Below are 20,703 nucleotides of genomic sequence, written 5' to 3'. Positions count from 1 at the left end.
TAGTAGAATTTTGTGAAAGAGAAAGATCTCTAATGTTCAAATGCTCTAATTGCCACCTGTTCAAATGTTATGTTCAAATGACATCCAAATTGAGGCAAGATTGCAGTTCTATCTTTCCGAATTTTAGAAACTATCCAACAGAGTAAACATCCTATCTTTGATCTTCCACAGAACTAACACAAAGTGATTTCTTCTACTGTAATTATTCACGGCAACTCTGGAAAATATAATCCTTTTGCCAGTGTTTGAATACCAGTGGAATGAGTGTGCTGGACGGCTATTGTTAGAAGCAATCCACAGTAACTTCTTCAGCCTTCTGTATTTTGGATTTTGCATCCCACTATAATAGATCTTCATAAAATTTAATGTTTGATGGAGTTAATTCATTAGGACATGACAGCTGTTGACTTGGTCTTCCTGACCTGACTGAAACCTACTGACATGCTGCATTACGTCATATTTTATTACCTAACAATTTTTGGAAATGCTGCTGCTTTAGTCAGTAGTGCATGAAAGGAGCAGAGGCACAGAACTACATGCAGTGCTGTTAGTGCTTCTTTGCTAACATGATTTCAACAATTTTTGGTACTGAGAATTAAATATTTTAAGTATAGTGGGTACCTTTGTTCYGGCAAAAGTGACAGCCCAAGGAATGCTTTGCGAATCTGCAGAAATCTCCAGATTTGTTCTTTTGAGAATGTATTTTAAAAATGTTGGTATCCCATATCCTTGTTAATGGAGTTTTACAGTTTTCAGGCTCATTTAAATAGCTTAGTAGTAGAAYTGTCCATGATGTAGTAGACTACCTTCTACTGACAGTCAGAGAAGTATGTCCCTATACAAAGGCTTCTGTATACAAGTATTGTATCAACTTAGTTTTCTATCTGACTACAGAGATTGTCTTTCTTTCTTAATCAACAATGTGATGGATCTCATGTCAGATCTAACATCTACCATGAGTTCAAAGTTGTCTTCAATCTCATTTGTCAATCCTCAAAGCCTGTCATATGAGTCCTCCAGCAGATACTCTATCCTACCAGTCACTTCTGCAGGCATCAAAGTTGAAGTAGAAAAATCAAGCCTTTGCTGCACCAATTCAGTTTGCTGTATCTTATAGACTAATTCTGTATCTGCTAAGCAGGTATCACATGTTACGCTGGTCATGAAAGCTTCTTTTTGAGGATCCTATGAAAACATTTATATTAGATATCTATTTCGCGTCTGTATTACTTTGTTTGCTTTCCTAAGGCTGTATTTTTCATTTTCTCTTCAAGCTTAATATTCACTTTGATGTCTGCATCACACACATTGTACTTTGATTATTAAACCTCTTTCGCATCCTAATTCTTATGCTGTAATTTTTGTTATTACTTGATTAAGTGGATACAAGAAATAAACAGTTGTAAAGAGGTAAAAGCATTGTTTTTGTCTTGATTCYAATATTTTTGGAATATTCCTAGCATGTAGATAAGTTAACTGGGAGACACAAACACCTTTAAATCAATGTAGTCTTTTCATAACTCCGCTTACTTCAAATCAAGCAGAACTAGGCTCCRTGTTTCTGTTTGGTTCATCCATTCTCAACAATTTGGAGAGGCAGACTTTCAGAGTAAGATAATTCCTAGTCATCTATTTTATTCTTATATGGGCATATTATATATTGTATACAACAGAGCAAGACTATATTCTTCTAAGGATATAGAATATCCTTCAGCACTCTGTATAAATCACATGTAGTATTTTGCAAATTACTTCAGGTTTAGTGTTAAAGAGGATCCTATGTTTAAGTGCTATTATTCTGATTAATACGTATTTACAAGTTGTATGATAAATTATTATGAAAACACAAATTTTAAAAGCACATACTTTRTAATACTACCAACGTGGTGAAGCCATTATTGATACATTTCTGGACTCTGAATCAGAACTCAGAATTGAGCAGATGCAATTTATTTGTTTCTACCTGAAGAGTACTTACTAACTTCTTATCATTTACACAACTTTTTCATGCTCTTAAATAAAATTCTTGTTACTGAGCTGTCACAGATCTGATTACCTATCTGTGGATGTGCAAGGAGCTAAGGTATAAAAGGTCAAGCTAAACAGTTGCTTCTGGCAATTAAGAACAGGGACTAAGGGAAAGGGTAAGAAGCAACACTCTGGGAGAGCATGATTTATCTGACAGTGCTATGAGCCTGATTCTCAGTGAGATGTGAAAGGTCCATGACGCTATCTAACCTGCTTGAACTTATATACAGATCTAAGTGCAAAAATATAGGCTGTCTACTTCAAATGAATGACTGGAAACTCTGAACATCTTTCATTTCCAGATCAGATGAGATACAAGGAATATGACCAAACACAAGGAAACAACCGTAAAGCACTGGGGAGAAAATACCTATGCCTTTTTAGCTTTTGTGCCTACAGGAAAGCTAGTGAGATTCAGACTCAGAGGGCTCATCTGAACATAAAAATAGGACCCTTTAACTAGTTTTCAGATTCCCTTTTCAGTATTCCAGTGCAGAATAGATCCCATTCTATCTCATCACTGACAGACTGCAGGGGATTAAAACTTACATACAGTAATAGATAATAATATACAGTAATAGTAATATAAAGCAGTTGTGCTACTCCTGCCGCAACACCTGACTTGGAACACATCTATCTCCTTCAGGAAAAGTATCATTTACTCTTCCTAGTAACGGAGAAGTTGAAAGAGTGTGTATCGCCTCCTGTAGTTGCAAAATGATTAGCTTTTGGAGTCTCCTTTAAATTGTTCCCAATTACTGCTACAGGACAAACTATCATTCCCTCTCCTTTGCCAAGCTATGGCTGGAAGAATGTGGATACAAGACAGATTTTTCTCAACACTTTCAGTAGATACCTTGGGTATCTACTTAAAACAAGCAGAATTATGTTTTTGAAAATTGTAAACTATAAGTAACCTCACCACACTGCAGTTTCATCATCAAACTTCTAAGTTTATATTAGATGTTCCTTAAATATACTTACATTTACATTGCTAATTTTTTTTTCTGGTTAAACAATAACAACAGATGTACTCAATTCAAGCAATGTACTTTTGAAGACTGCAACATAGCTGTGATTATCATCTATGTGGATAATAGTACTGGCCTGCAATTAGTTATATATTCTTTCTACTACAAAAAATATTCTTCAGTTCTCTTCCTTGATAAAGTACAAAACACAGTCTCAATAGAAAAGTAAAAAGAAAAAAAAAATCCGTATTACCAAAGTGGATACTCTTCGTGTTATTGATTTAAATAAATAACAAACATAAATTTGTGTCCCTCTTGTCTCTTAGAATACTGAATTCATTTCAAGTTCTAGTCGTCTGAAGCTTTTATACTTTGGAGCACTGAATTAGTTTAACATATATTAAATTACTTACAGTGAATCCTCCAATTATATTAAGACACAATCCTTCATTCARACAGTTGATGCTGAGCAGCCTGCAGTAGTCAATTACTTCCTCACAGTTCTTTCCAGTGAATCCTGGCATGCAGCTGCAAATGCATCAGTGAATTTTAGAGGACTTGTATTTTAAAAGTTAATCACATTTAATTAGATTACATAATTCTATTAAACAGTGTTCTTGTAGTAACAAAACAGACCTTATATATTATTTAAAATATACAGAACATTTTTTCAAGTATTTAACAATCAGTTGCATGATTCTGGATATTTTTGCTTCTACATAAAATAAAATTTTTCATTAATTAAAATATTTGTACACCAACACTTCATATAATCTTCCACAATCTGAAACAACCTTGAATGAGGTGATATTTAACATAAAACCATAAACAAGGTTTACAAATGTATTAGAAAGGAAGGCTCTATTAAAACACGAGAGAAAAAACAGAAAAATATGATGATAAATAAGACTTAAAATAGTTAGCATYGATCATTAAAGATGATTAGCAAAGAGTATTCAGTAATGACACACTTAGGTATGAAGGAACAATGTGAGGAACACATGCACAGGACAATGCATGGTTACTTTGGTGTTTGCTTAATTATAATACGGTACTTTATTTTAAAGAAGAAAACTAGCATTCTTTCTTGTGACAGTTTGCTAGTTCTATGTGATGACAATGGAGCCATGGCTAATGCTTCTATGGTAAAAGGAGAAGCAGACATGTCTTATACTTCATGTCATTAGTAGGAGAAAATCCTATCTAGTTCTCTAGTGTTAAAAAAAAATCCCTTATGCAATAAAAAAGATGAGATTCAAACAGAGAGTAAGCAAGTTTTATTCAAAGGCAATAATGAAACATTGCAGAACAAATAAATATTTGATTGTTTCTCAAATATCTTGCTCAAAAAGCACAAAAAGTAAAAGCCAGACTGCAAAAACTCTCTTATGCMTTTTGATGGATATGTAATTCCTGTCAAATTCACTCTTGCTTGTATTTATATACATGATTAGCATATTACTCTGTTCAGAGGATCTTTCTGGTAGCACATAAAGAAAAGGTTTAAGTAGCAGAGATGGGGAATGACCAGTCAGCTGAAAAATTCTATTTGTGAAGAAATTCAAAGATAATGGATGAGAAGTTTCTTCAGCATATTCTGAGAGGTACTCTGTCTAATGACTCATCCCAGAAACTGAGTATCATGAAGATGATAAATATTGCTTTCATTTTTTCTATGCTCTTGATCCCAGTGGGTGCAATATTCAGTTGTGTCACTTACATTTCCCCATTTAAAAAAAATAATGCTATCTCTGGTTTCATAATGCATGAAACCTCTCACAATTGTATAACATACACCAGTAAAGGATATATTTTCAATTAAAATACAGTGCAGACAATACGATTCAATAGAAAATGTCTTAGTTAACTGAGTTTTCTGAATCAACTAAAGAATTCTRAAGATGACTAATCAGTGTGTATGGCTATGCCTCTGAGGGATGCACAAAGATAATCCATCTACTATGTCCAGAATAAGTCATTTATTAGCTTGTGGTGAAGTACAAAAATGGGTTGTATGTCACCAGAAGCCCCTGGACAGTCTACACACAGGTTAAGTATGTGACCATGTGCACAGAAGTAGGTGGAAAAACCTCTACCTACATGTTTCCAAGGCTGCTTTTTTTTAAGACCACTAGAGACTTACCCATGGCACACTCCTCTATGTGATTTGCATTGCAGGTWGCAATGCTCTCTCCCTCTATATATACATAACCTCATTATCCTCTTGAAAAAAATTCCTATATGCAAACCCTGTAATTATACTGCTACCATTTCAAGGACTTGGAAATGAAGTCCTAGCAAAGGACTTACCAMATTTCTTACCAAATTTGCAGTTCAATTTTTGTAGCTACAAGTTTTTCATAATGCGTAGGTGTTTTTATTTCATCTTGTTCAAAGTTACATACTTATTTTCCACTCTAAACAAGGAGATTCTGATCACCAGATAATATATTAGTTGTCCTTTATAATACAGCAGCATTCATTCATGTATTATGTTTATGTATAAAAGGGTATAAAGTAAAAAAATGTGATATGGTTTCCTTTTTATAATTACATTTTAAAATAATGTTTAAAAACTAATCGGTCAGAGCAAGTCAATTATAAAATCTGATTTACTGACTTGCTTTCAACTATAAAATTGGCTGAGAACTGGTCTGAAGTCAGGTGAGAGAGCTTCTAGTTTTCTTGGTTCCATTTATTTATTTGGGTAATCTATGTTTCATAAAATAGAAAATTTAGTAAACCAATTTTTAAATTGTTTCTTCTAATTTTTCTACTTGCTCATTTTTCTTAGTTTCAGTTTTGTTGTTTTGCAATAGACAAGCCAATGTGAGAAAAGGTAARGGTAAATTAACAGCAGGAAAGTTGACAGTAAGGTTGCAAAAACAACATTAAAAAATAAATTTTCTCAGAATACCCTTTCCCATTGTTGTGTGTCTTTTTAGTGTCACAAAGAACATGGATAATAGAGGCAGATACAAAATCAACAATCACAATTTGTTGTGATGGATACCCTTATCCACTGCCTATTTGAATTCACCTTAACTTTTGACATTTAAGAAAAAATGCTACTATCAGATTCTTAGCACATGATATCAAGACTGAAAGGATGGAGTTAGGATACAAGGTAGTCATACATCATAATTAAAGTGAAGAAAATTAAATTGAGTGTATGTTTRGAATGCAAAACAACTACTTTCCAAAATAAGAAAGAATAAGCAGATAGAAGCTGAGGTGGTGAAGAATGCAGTTTGAGCATGAGGAGAAGCAAATAAAATACTGTCAATTAACACAAAATAAAAAAAGAGAGTAAAATTATCAAGTCAACTCTTACTGGAATTTGTATGTACATGTGAGGTGTCACTACATCCATTTTAAATGCTATTCAAAAGAAAAGTGGATCAGGTAGTAGAATTACACTACATGAAACATGCTTTTTGTGGAGTAACCAGTCATAGTCATAATCTACGTTATCTGAAAATAATCAAGATGAATACAGCAATTACTGAGAAGGAAACAAAACCTTCACTTAAAACTTTTAACGACCAACTCCAAAYCTCTTGAATAAAGAAACATTGTTAATGGTAGTCTTCCTTTGTGTAACATGAATTATAGAGAAAGAATGACTCACAGTGTCAGAAAGTTTCCAATTGTGTGACTTAATAAATTTGAAACTGTTAAACAACTGTTCTTATAGCTTTTCTGACATCCTCTGTTATCCAGGTAGCTAATRCAAGATGTAAATTTACAAAGAGAATTGTAGATCCTAAAAATAGTAAAATCTGCTGACAGTTGATCCTATTATGATTCTGGCAGCTATAATTTTTTAAGGAATATGAAATGTATTTACTTCCTGGAAACTAAAAATGAACTGGAAAACTTAATAGTCTGAGGCAAACCTAAGGACACTTATCCTAGCTGGTCACTCACAGATGACCTAGAAACTATTTAAATTTGATCCTGCAATCTTCTAAGCTCTTATGATCACCGTTGTGCTCTCATGTTAACTCTGCTTGTGACATTAGGGTAGATTGGAACTGCCCTCTCAAGGACTTTTTATCTCCTCTACATTTCAACACTCTTACTTGCAAGATTGCAACTCTCACACCAAATTCCTGAATCTGGTCTTCTTGAGGAAAGTATCTGACTCATATCCCCTCCAAAAGCTTTCTCTCACTTAAATCAATTCCAGTTATAAAGGCACAAACACCTCCAGAATTTATAGTTTTAAAATATTTCTAAGTAAGTAGTAAAAAATAATTTTATTTTAAAGATATCATAAAAATAAATAAATATTTATAAATTTATTGATAATACACTTTAAAAAAATACTGTGATCACTGACTGGAGCCTTYCGGGAGCAAATTTCAAAACTAAAGCTTAGTACTGAAACTTAAGTTCCAATGCTGTCATCAGGAATGAGATCCATCTCTATCTAACTTTAAAAGTCTAGATTTAGTATCTAGTTTAGGACTGCAGTCTAGGTTTTCTAGGTGCTCTGAACAGAGGAAAATGGGAACCCCCAGAAGGTGATTCATGTTCCCTTTAGAAGGGTTGAATCGCCTTATAATCTCTTCTTCCCTCAAAAAGAAGCTGCTGTTTAACTTACTCTATTAGATACTAGGGTAAAATTATGTGGGATGAATACTAGATTTTTACTTAAGCAAGATGTTTAGGGCCAAGCCCTTGAAGTTACAGGAAGTTGACACATACATTCTGCCTGACTGTACGTATTCAAGTTGTTCTCCTTGGTTGTCATTTTTCCTTGTTCTAGMGGATTCCTGATGTTAAAAACAGCAGGCTTGTTGCCCTTCTCATTTCTCACACTAGCTCTTCACAATGTGWCTTGCCTATCTTGATAAATATGTATTTTACAGACCAAACAACTGAACGCATGCATAGCACAGAAACATTGAAGGTAAAATCTTGGCACCACTGACAATAATTTAGATTTTTGGATTGGATTTTTATGATTGATGTTAATAGAAAACAGGATTTATCCTTCCTGTGCCCATAACAGCAAACTCTGGAATCTAGCTTTAAGTATATAATTTAAGTGGGTCTCATTATAATCAGTATAAATAGACTTTTAATTGCCCATTTTTACTTTATATTATATTGGTAAAAATAATGACTGCCACTCTTACTCCAAAATACTAGATCATTAGAAGGATTGTTTTATCATCCTATCTCTTTCCATAGCTATTTCTATTTACCATTTTTCATGGTACAACAAGGTTCATGTACCACCCCTACCCAGTTTTGCTTTGTGAATTTTAAATTACTTGAKATTATTAAATTATACACATGGTTAGGAACTTTTTTATTTTCTCAAGAAAAGCAACTTACATAGTTATATTCATTGTTCACATTATGCATATTTTTTAATATAAGTTTCAGGCATAATTTCATATTAATGCATGCATCAGCATACCGTGTAAAAGACTGGCTATATAATAGTAAATTATTATTAATTTGTATCTTCATTTTAGGTATTGGTAAATAAAACATAACAATCTATGCTCTGTCCTGTATGCATGCCATAGCAACATGGGAAGACCTAACTCTGTGTTTGTGTGATTGTTTAAGTAGAAATAAAATTCTATCATCTCTTTTTTCTTGTTTGGGGAAATTAGAAGCATTGTTTTAAATGTATTTTAATGTCCACACTTCTCAACTGAATCTCTTCTTTTGGACTGTAACACTGTCAATTCAATAATCTCAGCAATTTAAAATACATCTGTTATGTGTTTGCAAGTTCTTAAGTTCATTCATAATGTGTTTTCAGGCTTTTGTACACCATAATTTTCATTTTTTTTTTTGTTTTTATTAATATCCTAAAATTGGGGATTATTTACTGCACTTGAGTAGTGCKCAGCAGCACTTACTTTAAGGCAGTCAGATGAAAGTCAAGCAAATGCAAGGAATACAAATTGTACTTTTTGATAGTGTAAGAAAATACCTGTGAACTATTTAAAATGGACTGAAATCATATATCTAATGGGTCACTTCTGTTATTTGTGAAGGGATGATTTCTAGCATGGCCTCTTGGAATAAAGCACTTTTTAATATGCTGCTTACTTAAGGATCAGTCTGAGTTCTACTAATGCACATTCATGAATTAGGAATGAACAGTTATCCTTTCAGAAAGATAACATAATAATCATATACTCTAAATGTGAATGCCAGCTGTAATTTAATGTTTCACCTGTCTCCAGTGTATCAGGATTTATACATTTGGTCTTACAGAATTCATGATGAAACAACTRATAGCTTCCCAAATGCTTTATATCTTTTTGTAGGACTGTCTTCTAATCTTCAAGAAATCTCRTATGGTAGAGCACCAAAACTGTTAAAATTAAAGTGTATTGTTTTCTGTATCATCTCTTACTAAAGACTTATTTTCCTTCTGCAATCAGAGGCATATCATCAAGTGATCCACTGAAGTACTGAAATAAAACAACTTCTTAWCTTACCGGCAATCAGAGTTCTGCTGCTGTTCTACACAAGTCGCATTATTTAAACAAGGAAATAGTTCACATGGATTCAGTACTCTCTCACAGAACTTGCCTGTAAATATTGGCAGACAGATACATGCCACATCCTATAGAAGAGAAGGAAATTGGAAATAATTATTTGTTGTATCCAAGACAATTCATAAATCATACTTACTAATAATAATTTACTAATATTATTTACTTCCATTACTTTAGAGACCCTAAGTAGAACAGGGCCTATCATATTAAGCAGTGTACAAAGACATAATAAAAAACAGCTGTAGTCCCAAACAGGCTGCAAACATAATTTAGGGCAAGTGGAACAGGCCTTCCAGCACATATTATACCAGAGTTGAATTTGCTAATTGRAAATACACTAGCTCTAAATTCTCTGGCTGTGTGATTTCATAACTGAATGAAGAAGGGGCTTTATAATTTGTTTATGTTTTTTCCTCATTTCTATATTTGTTCCAGTGTTTATTCTTTCAGTGAATTTTGCAGTATTCAGAAAAGTGTTTCTTCAGATTTAGTCCTATAAGCATTATAAAGGTGCTTTGTTTTACATCTATTAAAAGATTTMTCTAGGTATGAAATGATCTGCTCCATTTCTATGTCTACAGAAATGATTGTTTAAAATATACATGTTAGTACCCAATATATATCTGTTAGTGTATCTACTAAGAATTAACTGCAAATAGACAGAATATTTAGACAGATTTTATTATTTAGAAATCCATTAATTTGTCCAGTAACATAGATGCCCCTTTTTTTCTCTCTAAGTGAGTATATATCACTGATCCACTGGTATATAATAACTGAACTTTTGAGCTCTTCTTTCACTATTTTGGCTCTGTTTAATCATTCCCATCTATAGCAGTAAAGCTAACGAAAAGAACATCAACAATATGTTTTGAAATGCTACCAGATATGGCTMTCTTATCAAACTTTCTGCTACTCTGCATCAATTTATTCTATTTTGAAACAAAAAAAGAGAGAGAAAAAAAGTCATTAAAAACAAATCCCACCTGGAAAAACAACAGTTGGAAACAATCAATAACTAATAAAAAAGACTCYGATGTACCCTGTTTTATATCAGAAGCTTTTTATTAGAGGGGAAAAAAAAGAAACAATACTGCTGGTTTCTTAAGTGGACTCCAAACAACTGAGCTTAAAATGTTTAACCACAGAAATATTAGAAACACTACATATTCAGGTAATAGTTTGCTTATGCATGAATCACGAAAAGCTAATTTTAAAAGTTAACATCAGATTTAAATGATTTGGCATTATATTCAAATATGGAGCTTTGAAGTTTGTACTTACATTTGGCAAATCAGTACATGTACCTCTGTTCTGACATGGTGTTGAAGAGCACTCGTTGATATCAACTTCACATTTATGACCAAGAAAACCAGCTGGACAATCACAAACATATCCAGATTKATTATATTGGCATATGCCCCCATTCAGGCACGGCTGAGATGCACAAGGATCATCAGGTTCCTCACAAAAAGGACCTATAATGAACAAACATAGCAATAGGGAGTATTTGAGTAAAGGATGCTTCTTACTATGCTGCCCATAAAATTATCTTGTTGTTATGTTTTGTTTGCCTTTTACTGTAATTAATTCGGTTTTTAACTTCATAGGAACGGAGATGCTTTTATCTACTGTGTTTTTTTCAAAAACTGCCCATACTGTGGTGCTCCAGTTACTAACTGGGACACCTGTAAACAATCACCATCTAAAAAGTGAAAAATATAAAATTTTCCTTCGTGTTCTGTTTGTTTTGGTGAATACATATGGTGATGATACCAAGTTGGGAGGAGTGGCTGACACACCTCAGGGCTGTGCTGCCATTCAGAGARACCTGGACAGGCTGGAGAGCTGGGCAGAGAGGAACCTCCTGAGGTTCARCAAGGGCAAGTGCAGRGYCCTGCACCTAGGGAGCAATAACCCTAGGCACCAATACAAGCTGGGGGGTGACCTGTTGGAAAGCAGCTCTGCAGAGAAGGACCTGGGAGTGCTGGTGGATGACAAGTTGACCTTGAGCCAGCAATGTGCCCTTGTGGCCAGGAAGGCCAATGGTCTCCTGGGGTGCATTAGGAAGAGTGTTGCCAGCAGGTGGAGGGAGGTGATCCTGCCCCTCTACTCAGCCCTGGCGAGACCTCATCTCGAGTCCTGTGTCCAGTTCTGGGCTCCCCAGTACAAGGGAGACATGGAGCTACTGAAGAGAGTCCAGCATAGGRCTACAAGGATGATCAGAGGGCTGGAGCACCTGCCCTATGAGGAACGGCTGCGAGAGCTGGGCCTCTTCAGCCTGGGGAAGAGAAGCCTGAGGGGGGATCTTATCAGTGTGTACAAGTACCTGGAGGGAGAGTGTCAAGGGGATAAACTCTTTTCAGTTGTCCTGTGTGACCGGACAAGAGGCAATGGGCAGAAATTGAAGCACAGGCAGTTCCGCCTGARCGTGAAGGGGAATTTCTTCCCTGTGAGAGTGATGGAGCACTGAAATAGGTTGCCCAGAGAGGTTGTGGAGTTTCCTTCTCTGGGGATCTTCAAGGCCCGCCTGGATGCAACCCTGTCTAACATGCTGCAGGTGACCCTGCTGAGTGGGAAGGTTTGACTAGATGATCTCCAGAGGTCCCTTCTAACCTTAATGATTCTATGATTCTATGATATGGTATTAATGTGTGTGAGTGAGTAAACTCCTCTGTGGCAAGGAGAGAAAGAGGGAAATGAAACCAATGTCCTAAAAGACAAGAGCCACTAAACATCCTTTTCACGGACTTTATTGTTATGGGAAGCCAAATCCAGAGGACTTCCAGACCCCCCAAATTTTCCCCATTCCTGTTTATAGGTCCAGCTAGCAGTGAGGCCGAATGCATTCTCAGGTATGTTCATGTTCACACACAGACGCGCACCCAATACTGACATGGTGGCCACATGGATCAACACAGAGAACAGGGTCTTTTGTGGTGCCACAAACAGCACTCATGTGAACACGAGCAGTACAAGTGGCTTGAATCTCTTCCTCCTTTCCAACTCATCAGGAGAACATGCACACCCCCTTGCTCTCTAAACGTACAGATGTATCCCTCAAATAGTATCTATGCCCATATCCTGAGCCTCTTGTTCAGTTGCTAACTCAGACCTTGAGTCTTCCCAGGTGTAGSTGTCCTCCTCCATGCTGGCTAGTCCAGCTTGAAGTCTGCTAGTGAAGCACATTTCCCCCACCACATACACACAGTCACACAGAAAATAGTTAAGAGTTCTGTAGAGACTGCAGTGATCAGAGGCAGGACTCAGACCAGCAGCCTGCTTACCTTGAATGCTACCTTTCTTTGGCCTTATTTCCTCCCAAATAAACAGCCTTTACCATTCCTTTTCCATACTGGCCTCAGTTTTGCCACCCCATATTCAAATTCAGTACTTCCAATAYGGTAACCTAGATAATCTTGGTTTTATATGGTATTACTGAAATGGTTACCTAAGCACTGTGGGCCTTGCAAGTTTCTGATTCTCAAAAAGCTCCCAGTGCTGCCCTTTAACCATTTGTGAAGTTTTGCCATCTCTCACAGAACTCTCCTTAACCATTTGTGAAATCCTGTCATTGCTTGTGGCACTATCTGCAACTTTTGTCAGCTTTTCACTCAGGTATTTACTATTCTCAGCAATTTCTCATGTTATGTCCAGTAGTTTCTCATGTTCTGTTCAATTATTATAACCTCCGGCAAGGGTCTACTAATCTGCCTGCATACTTTGGCAGATATGAGTTGCCTAACTATTTTGAGACAACAAACTTTTTTTWAATTTGGCAACATGAAAGAAACAGCAGAATTATAGAAGCTAAGAATCCAGTTCCACTTACTTTTGGAAAATTATATACCAAATATGCTTTTTCATATGCTGTACTTGGTATTCTCCTATGAATGAACTCCGATTTAAGCCAGCTTCCTACCACATATTTGCATATTAAATCAGAAGCATTTTCAATTATTTGGTGTAGAAATAAAATTAACTTCATAATAAATCTGTTCTGATGTAGTGGTATGTAATAATGCCATATTTTATCAGTCACTTGAACCAATTATTAAAAATATTCATAAAACTATATGACTATATCTATTATAATCATATATATAAAATATGTATTATATATAATATATGACAAAAGATAGTCAGTCTTGGGATAGCAAACAAAGTTTTTGTTYAAATTTGTAAAACGCCAGGTAAATGTAGCTGATTTGTTCTAARCAAATTTGTAGGTAAGAGTATCATTTTTTTGCAAACACATACTAACTACATACAGGAACTTTACGCATGTGCAGTAACATGTACCAGGAGATCCAAATATCTTAGTCTGTGYTATATACAAAAATAGCTGATGAAGCCAACACCTTGCAAGCAAATCCTATGGTCAGAAAATGAGTTAAACTTTTGCCTATTTAACACTCATTCTCGTATTCATTGGAAACGGTTGTTTCAATAAGGAAAAATTAATTGTACTTTTAGGACATATTATTCACTTTATTATCAGAGGATGTTCAAAGAATGCTTTCTGAATTTGTTGCTAACCCTTATCACCATAGTAACCAAATTACAGTAAAAATATATTGCAACTTGCAGATTTTAGGGCATGTTGTTAGACARGAGAAAGCAACACATTCCTCACACTGAGGCCATTGATTAGTATTATCACACACATGAACACTTGCAATGCCAAACAAAGGTGACYGTTCAATTATTTCTCATTACTCTGTTTTGATGTTTAGGTTTCATGTTATACTTTAGAACAGTATTGTACACCAGCAGCACTCAGAGATGATCTCTTTATGGAAACTGAGAGTGTATCTCAATGCTTATCCTATTGATTTTTTCCTTTGATTTGGGTATACTTAGAAGTTAGGTGCTCCYGATCAACTCACATTACACAACAGAAGACAGATCAGCCCAACAGTGACTCCAATCATTCTACCCAAAGGAAAGCCAAGAAACGTAGCTCTACAAGCCAGATGGACCACTGAGTTGTTCCTGTCATTGTTTCTACCTCTGAATCCTACCTCCTGTCCTTACTATGGCTAATGAAAGTCTGTGTGAATTGACCTATTGCATCTCCATCATCACAAAAATAAAGTTAATCATAGCATGGGGGATGCATCAGGGAATAACTACTTTTGGAAGCTGAATCTTAAGTCTGCAAACAGTAGAGGAAGGGCCGGAAAGAAAGGTGGAAAAAGAACGATTTAGCTTCTTTAACTCTGGAAAGCACCTTGCCAAAGGGCAAAAAATTGTATTTTTCTTAATTTGGAAAGAACAATGCTTCAGTATAGATAGGAAGCCAATTATCAAATCAGATCCAATGGGATCAATCTAAGTGAAAACACTGAGGTAATAACTGCACTCATGGTCTAAAACACAAAGCCCATCTTTCATATGACTATCTAGAGTGAATTCAACGAAATCCCTATCAATTCTCTAACATCTTTCAGGAAGAATTCAGTTCTGAGCAGGAATGGTTCTTAATCATTAGAACTACCTGTGACTTTGACATTCCTTTACTTCATAATTTCTTGTATTCATCATCTTCTGTGGCAAGCAAGAGCAGTGCTCCTTCACCTGAACGAGTCTGACAAATCAACAAAAGGAATTCTGGAGACAAAGTGGAGCACTAGTGTTTTGAGCTTTTTATTCTACCACTCCCAAACCTCATGTCACACTCGATCTATTTTCTAAAGACTGAAATGTGACTTGATTTCTCCCTCCAATCTTTAGAGGGAGAAAACATCAGAACTAAAGGGCTCTTCAATTCAGTCGAGAGGTGTAACGAAAGCAAATGACTGAATAGAGAAGCTAGGTCAAATAATGTTAGGAATACTTCATACATTTTTACCAGTGAGGCTTCTGCTACAGGCTCCCATGAAAGAATTGGATTCTTCAGTTGCTGATATCTTCACATTGAGGCTAGATATTTTTCAAAAAAWAAGATACTACTTTATCCATACACAACACAGAGGCCTCAACATATAGGTAAGCAATACAACAACTTTTGTCTAGAACAGATGATGAATTGGTCCTTTAAATTTTTAAATCTATTCTTCTACTTTGACTAAAAATGTACACAAAACTTCCTAAATGATGTGCAAAATTAGGAATTCATTTTGAATTCCTATTTGASAGTTTACACCTTTTTGTCATCAGCAGTGCCTCTTGTTTACATATGTAAAAGTATATGCTTAACTTTATGGTCATACTAATGTTTACTGAAATTTGAATGTTGGAAGCAAKGTAAAGAGGGAGTAAGATAAAAATAAATCTGTATAATCTGAACCCAAGTATATACCTTTGCAGCAGAATAATATCTTTTAAGTAATGAATAGTTGGGAAAAATATCCATCTAATTTGCTAATGCATACTGAAAATATTTGTAGAAATTCTGCAAGGCATAAAGTAAATGTTTATAACTGCATAAATTTGATGTATAACCTTCTGTTTTTCTTTAATATCAATACCAATGGCATAGAATTCAACATAGGTGTTGTATATTTCTGCTGACAACAATTTTAACAGAACATGTAAGTACTTCTTTCCCCAGTCAAATCCCCCCCCCAAAAGACATTTGCTGTTTAGGTTTAGCTGATGATATATTAAAGCCATGATATATTCTTCAAATTCTCAGTAAAATAAACACTGTTAACAGAGACCATAATCTGATGGGAGATGGTTGATTCAAGAAGTTTTTAGATTTTTTTAAAAAAATCAGTTATCAGCTTGATTGAATTTCCTGATTACAGGGGAACATACAAGAAATTAAGGACATCATTAGTAGACTGGGTTCATCATGGTCTTTCAATACAGTGAATATTTGTTTATTTCATTGAAATAAAAATCATGGAAGATCAAAAAAGCAGGACAGAGTGAGCAAAGAGTATCTCATAGAGTTATGTGAAAGTTCATGAATTTTAACTTAAGTAACTGAATTTAATTCTCAGCATTTTCTATTGATTTTACATTTGAAGACCATGAAATCCTTCATTAACTTCCTCTAGAAAAACCCCAATCCTTTCTTATTTGTTTACATTTAACTGCATCCCTACTAAAAGTCATTAGTTTCACTACCATGTCCTAAGGACAACACATTAAAAGTCAAAGGCAATTACTAACATCTTTAATAGGTATCACTAAATTCATTAAGAAACCACGTAGTGCCATTTGCATAAATATCCAGGGTTACTGAGTAAAATAAAATCATTTTTAAGGGAAATCTCCTTTGGGATTTCTATTTATAAATCCATTTTCTTCCCTGCTGAAATGAGTACTTATCTACAAGTAAAATATGTGAAAGATTATCCTAACCTATTATCTTTTAATACAGTTTCAGTACACTTACTCTGTCAATTCTCTACTGAAAAAAGTAAGATTTTTAAAAGAGTTATGCATAAGACAGAGAAGACAGTATTTCAGGAAATAGTATATATTACACCCATATATATTCACTCATCTGTATTTTAATAAGAATGGGGCAATTGCATCTCACGGTGACTATCAAATAGAAATGATTTAGTAGGAGAGTGATTTCAGCTGAAGTGAAACAAGTGGTTTCTAGCAATTAAAATCAAATACCAAAAATACACAGAAAGCACTGAACAGTTTGGGAATGAAGAGAAATTTGATAATTGAAATGTTTAGAAAGTTAYTGTAATAATTTCAGTTTCACACTGAAATTGTAGAAAACCACCTCTTATGTCATTACTACTGCTTAACACTCTTGTCTACTTAAAAACTAATTAAAGAATAAGGCTCTCTTAATCTGAGAACTGTCAGATTTCAATTGATCAAGTATTTCTGTACTTAAACTGATCCCTGTTTGCATAGGTCAGTTAACAATTAATCTAATCTTGTTCACTCCTTGTTATCTTTTTCCTGAATTTCATCATATGTCCTAGTCTCCAGGTAAATATTTCTTTTTGAATTAGTGAAGTTATGTACCATCTTCCCCCCCATATTCTCTGAAGTTACAGTCTGRCATCCAATTTTCAATTAAATTGCTCGCTTCCTGTTTTCGCTTGCACAGTGCTGGCACAATCGTTCATGATCCACAATAAACTGCATCAGGGAAATAATCTGGCTGAAATATGACAATTTTTACTTTTCTTGGGATACTTTTCAGTTGATCCTGTTCCCTATTTAGGTAAGAGCTCAGGTCAGTAGTTACGCTGACAGGGCATGGGGCTGCTGAGTTTAAGTATGTAACTGTTTAAACAAGCAGCTATACATCTCCCACCAAATGTGAAATTACWTAATTTTCTTAAAAGACTTAACACATCGTATGACCTTATTAAATTGTTTAACAACTCCATGTCGAAAGGCTGGAAGCATGGGTTCAGCTCTGGGCTGGCACCACAGAGATACAGTCAGTGGAATTTCAAGCGCTAATTACATGATGTAGATACCTGTATCACGTCAAGACAAGCAGCTCTCTAGAATCGGCAGTTTCAACTACAGCTCAATTAAATGTAATAGCTGTCAAGACACACTGCTCACATGTAAACGAGTACACAAAAACATCCAAATGCTTAATCTGGTGTCTTAACTGGAAACTGAATCCCMCCCAAAGGGACTGAGTTAAATGCACTCTATGGATAAATTTAATTTGTGACAAAAGTAGTTGTCAGTAAATAATATCTGGTCTTAAAAAACATAATATCAAATTTCACACATTTGAAAATATATACTATTTATGTGTCTAAAAGATTAAATTAGAAAGATAATTTTTTGGTATGGAACCTTTTATGAAAAATGATTTTTTGTTAAATATAGAATTCTTCCTTTGGGGAATTGTCATGAGTTAGTATGTTTTCCTTTTTTCCTCATGTAAAATRTATCAGGATATTTTTATCAACAATCTATTTTTTTAATTTATTCATTTATAACTTTTTAAGCACAAAACTGAGATGGATTTTTAGCAATTTCCTTTGTAGATAGAACATATTTTTTCCATTTAAAAACTGCACTGAATCACAAGCTCTTGCCTTATATTTCCAGGTCCTAAAATATACCAGTATTTTTGATGATAAATTAAAAGCATGAATCTTTGAAGTATGGATACAGTATTAGCCACATCATATAAATTTCTTATCAAATACAATGAATGATACCTTTTTACTGCATGCAAAGTTTCAATAAAGTTTGAATCAAAATGAAATCTACTTAAGGCAATATAAATCTGAGTCTCAGAAAAGAGAGTGCAAATCTCCATGAAAGACTACAAGGGCTAAAATCTTAATTTTAGATCAAACGGGCAGTATCAGAGCTCACTGACGTGCTTTATACAAACCTCCAATCAGTAGACTTGGAAACAGACATTTATAAAGTAAACCAATGTACAGAACCTTAACTTCAATCAGAGGAAAGCCTATTACAGAAAAAAAATATGGTAATCATAGAATCATAGAATTAGTAAGGTTGGAAGGGACCTCCAGAGATCATCTAGTCCAACCTCCCTGATCAGCAGGGTCACCTACAGCATGGTAGACAGGGTTGCATCCAGGCAGGCCTTGAAGATCTCCAGAGAAGGAGACTCCACAACCTCTCTGGGCAACCTGTGCCAGTGCTCTGTCACTCTCACAGGGAAGAAATTCCCCCTTACGCTCAGGCAGAACTTCCTGTGCATCAGTTTCTGCCCATTGCCTCTTGCCCTGTCACACGGGACAACTGAAAAGAGTTTGTCCCTGTCCCCTTGACACTCTCCCTCCAGGTACTTGTACACATTGATAAGATCCCTCCTCAGTTTTCTCTTCTGGAGGCTAAACAGGCCCAGCTCTCRCAGYCGTTCCTCAKAGGGCAGGTGCTCCAGCCCTCTGATCATCCTTGTAGTCCTATGCTGGACTCTCCCCAGTAGCTCCATGTCTCTCTTGTACTGGAGAGCCCAGAACTGGACGCAGGACTCAAGATGAGGCCTCGCCAGGGCTGAGTAGAGGGGCAGGATCACCTCTCTCRACCTGCTGGCAACACTCTTCCTAATGCAGCCCAGGACACCATTGGCCTTCCTGGCCACAAGGGCACATTGCTGGCTCATGGTCAACCTGTCATCCACCAACACTCCTAGGTCTTTCTCTGCAGAGCTGCTCTCCAGCACGTCACCCCCCAGCTTGTATTGGTGCCTAGGGTTATTGCTCCCTAGGTGAGGACTCGGCACTTGCCCTTGTTGTGCTGGACTTATCAAGACTACTTGTAAACTTTGTTTCACTTCTTATCTTCACTAACCACTCTATTCAGAAGTATTAAAATAGCCAGAACAAACAGAGTTGTACTGATCCTGGGCAGACATTCACCCTGGCCACAGAAAAGGCAGTGTCTCTATGCTGCCCTTGTTGTGAAAGGCTGATACTCCCTGGGGCAAGAGCAGGCCATCACTAGTTATTACAGATCAATACTACTATTCTGCAAATAAAATCACTTCCTAGTACTTCAACCAGAGTTTATTGTAGAAAGGGATTTTCACATTCCTGCTAGGGGCAATAGGAAGAACAGCCATAATATTCAATTTGGCAGCTACGGTTTTTATCAAAAATAGCACTTGGACGAAGTCTAGATTTAAAATGGCCTTTCTCTATGAAGCCAGCTGCTGGGGTTTAKCACTCATCAGGAAACAACAGAAACAGAAAAATCTAACATAGTTATCCATTAATAATCAGTTTTGTTTAAGAAGACAATTTCTCCATATAATATTAATTCAGTTGGCCAGCTACCCAGCAAGTGATAAGGCCTCTCCTATGTTCGAATAAGCATGTACCTGATGGCTCATTCTTCTAAAGTACTTTACCTCTCCAAGAGGAGCAGGTCTCACCTGGAATTCAGAGACTAGAACTATGCCTGATATTATTATGTTTTCTGAAGGCATGAATGGGAAATACACTTTTTTACTAAATTCCTAAAGGATAATAGATCAATTTAATTGCACTGACTGGGAAAGAAAATTTAATCGTTAAAGCACAAAAGTCTCTGTGATATGAAACTGGAAAAGTACAATCTATGAAAATAAACCTGCACAAAAATACTAAGTATATAACTCTATATAAATGGGTATCAGACACCAGCAAAGTGACAAATGCTTTGTGAATCAAAGCAGAAGGAACTCCATTGGGCAAGAAAATGAGTCTTCATTTGCGCACCTTTCAGTGGAAGAAAAAATCATGGTCCATAGC

General features: G+C 35.5%; 1 protein-coding gene across 1 annotated transcript in view; it reads right to left on the bottom strand.

The window, feature by feature from the left end:
• The window catches only part of LOC146595489 (uncharacterized), a gene marked incomplete at its 3' end in the record, with an annotated part of 408,834 nt that overhangs the window by 331,762 nt on the left and 56,369 nt on the right, over window positions 1-20,703 (bottom strand). The window contains exons 4-6 of the mRNA XM_085305610.1: window positions 10,820-11,013; window positions 9,476-9,603; window positions 3,413-3,527 (exon numbers count right to left, since the gene is read on the bottom strand). Of these exons, the coding sequence (XP_085161736.1) occupies window positions 3,413-3,527; window positions 9,476-9,603; window positions 10,820-11,013 (437 nt within the window). The remainder of the gene's footprint in view (window positions 1-3,412; window positions 3,528-9,475; window positions 9,604-10,819; window positions 11,014-20,703) is intronic.

Source organism: Rhea americana, unplaced genomic scaffold, assembly GCF_003343005.1.
Source record: "Rhea americana isolate MKP2758 unplaced genomic scaffold, rheAme1 scaffold_224, whole genome shotgun sequence".
NCBI lineage: Eukaryota > Metazoa > Chordata > Aves > Rheiformes > Rheidae > Rhea > Rhea americana.
This window is presented reverse-complemented; position numbering and strand designations above follow the sequence as displayed.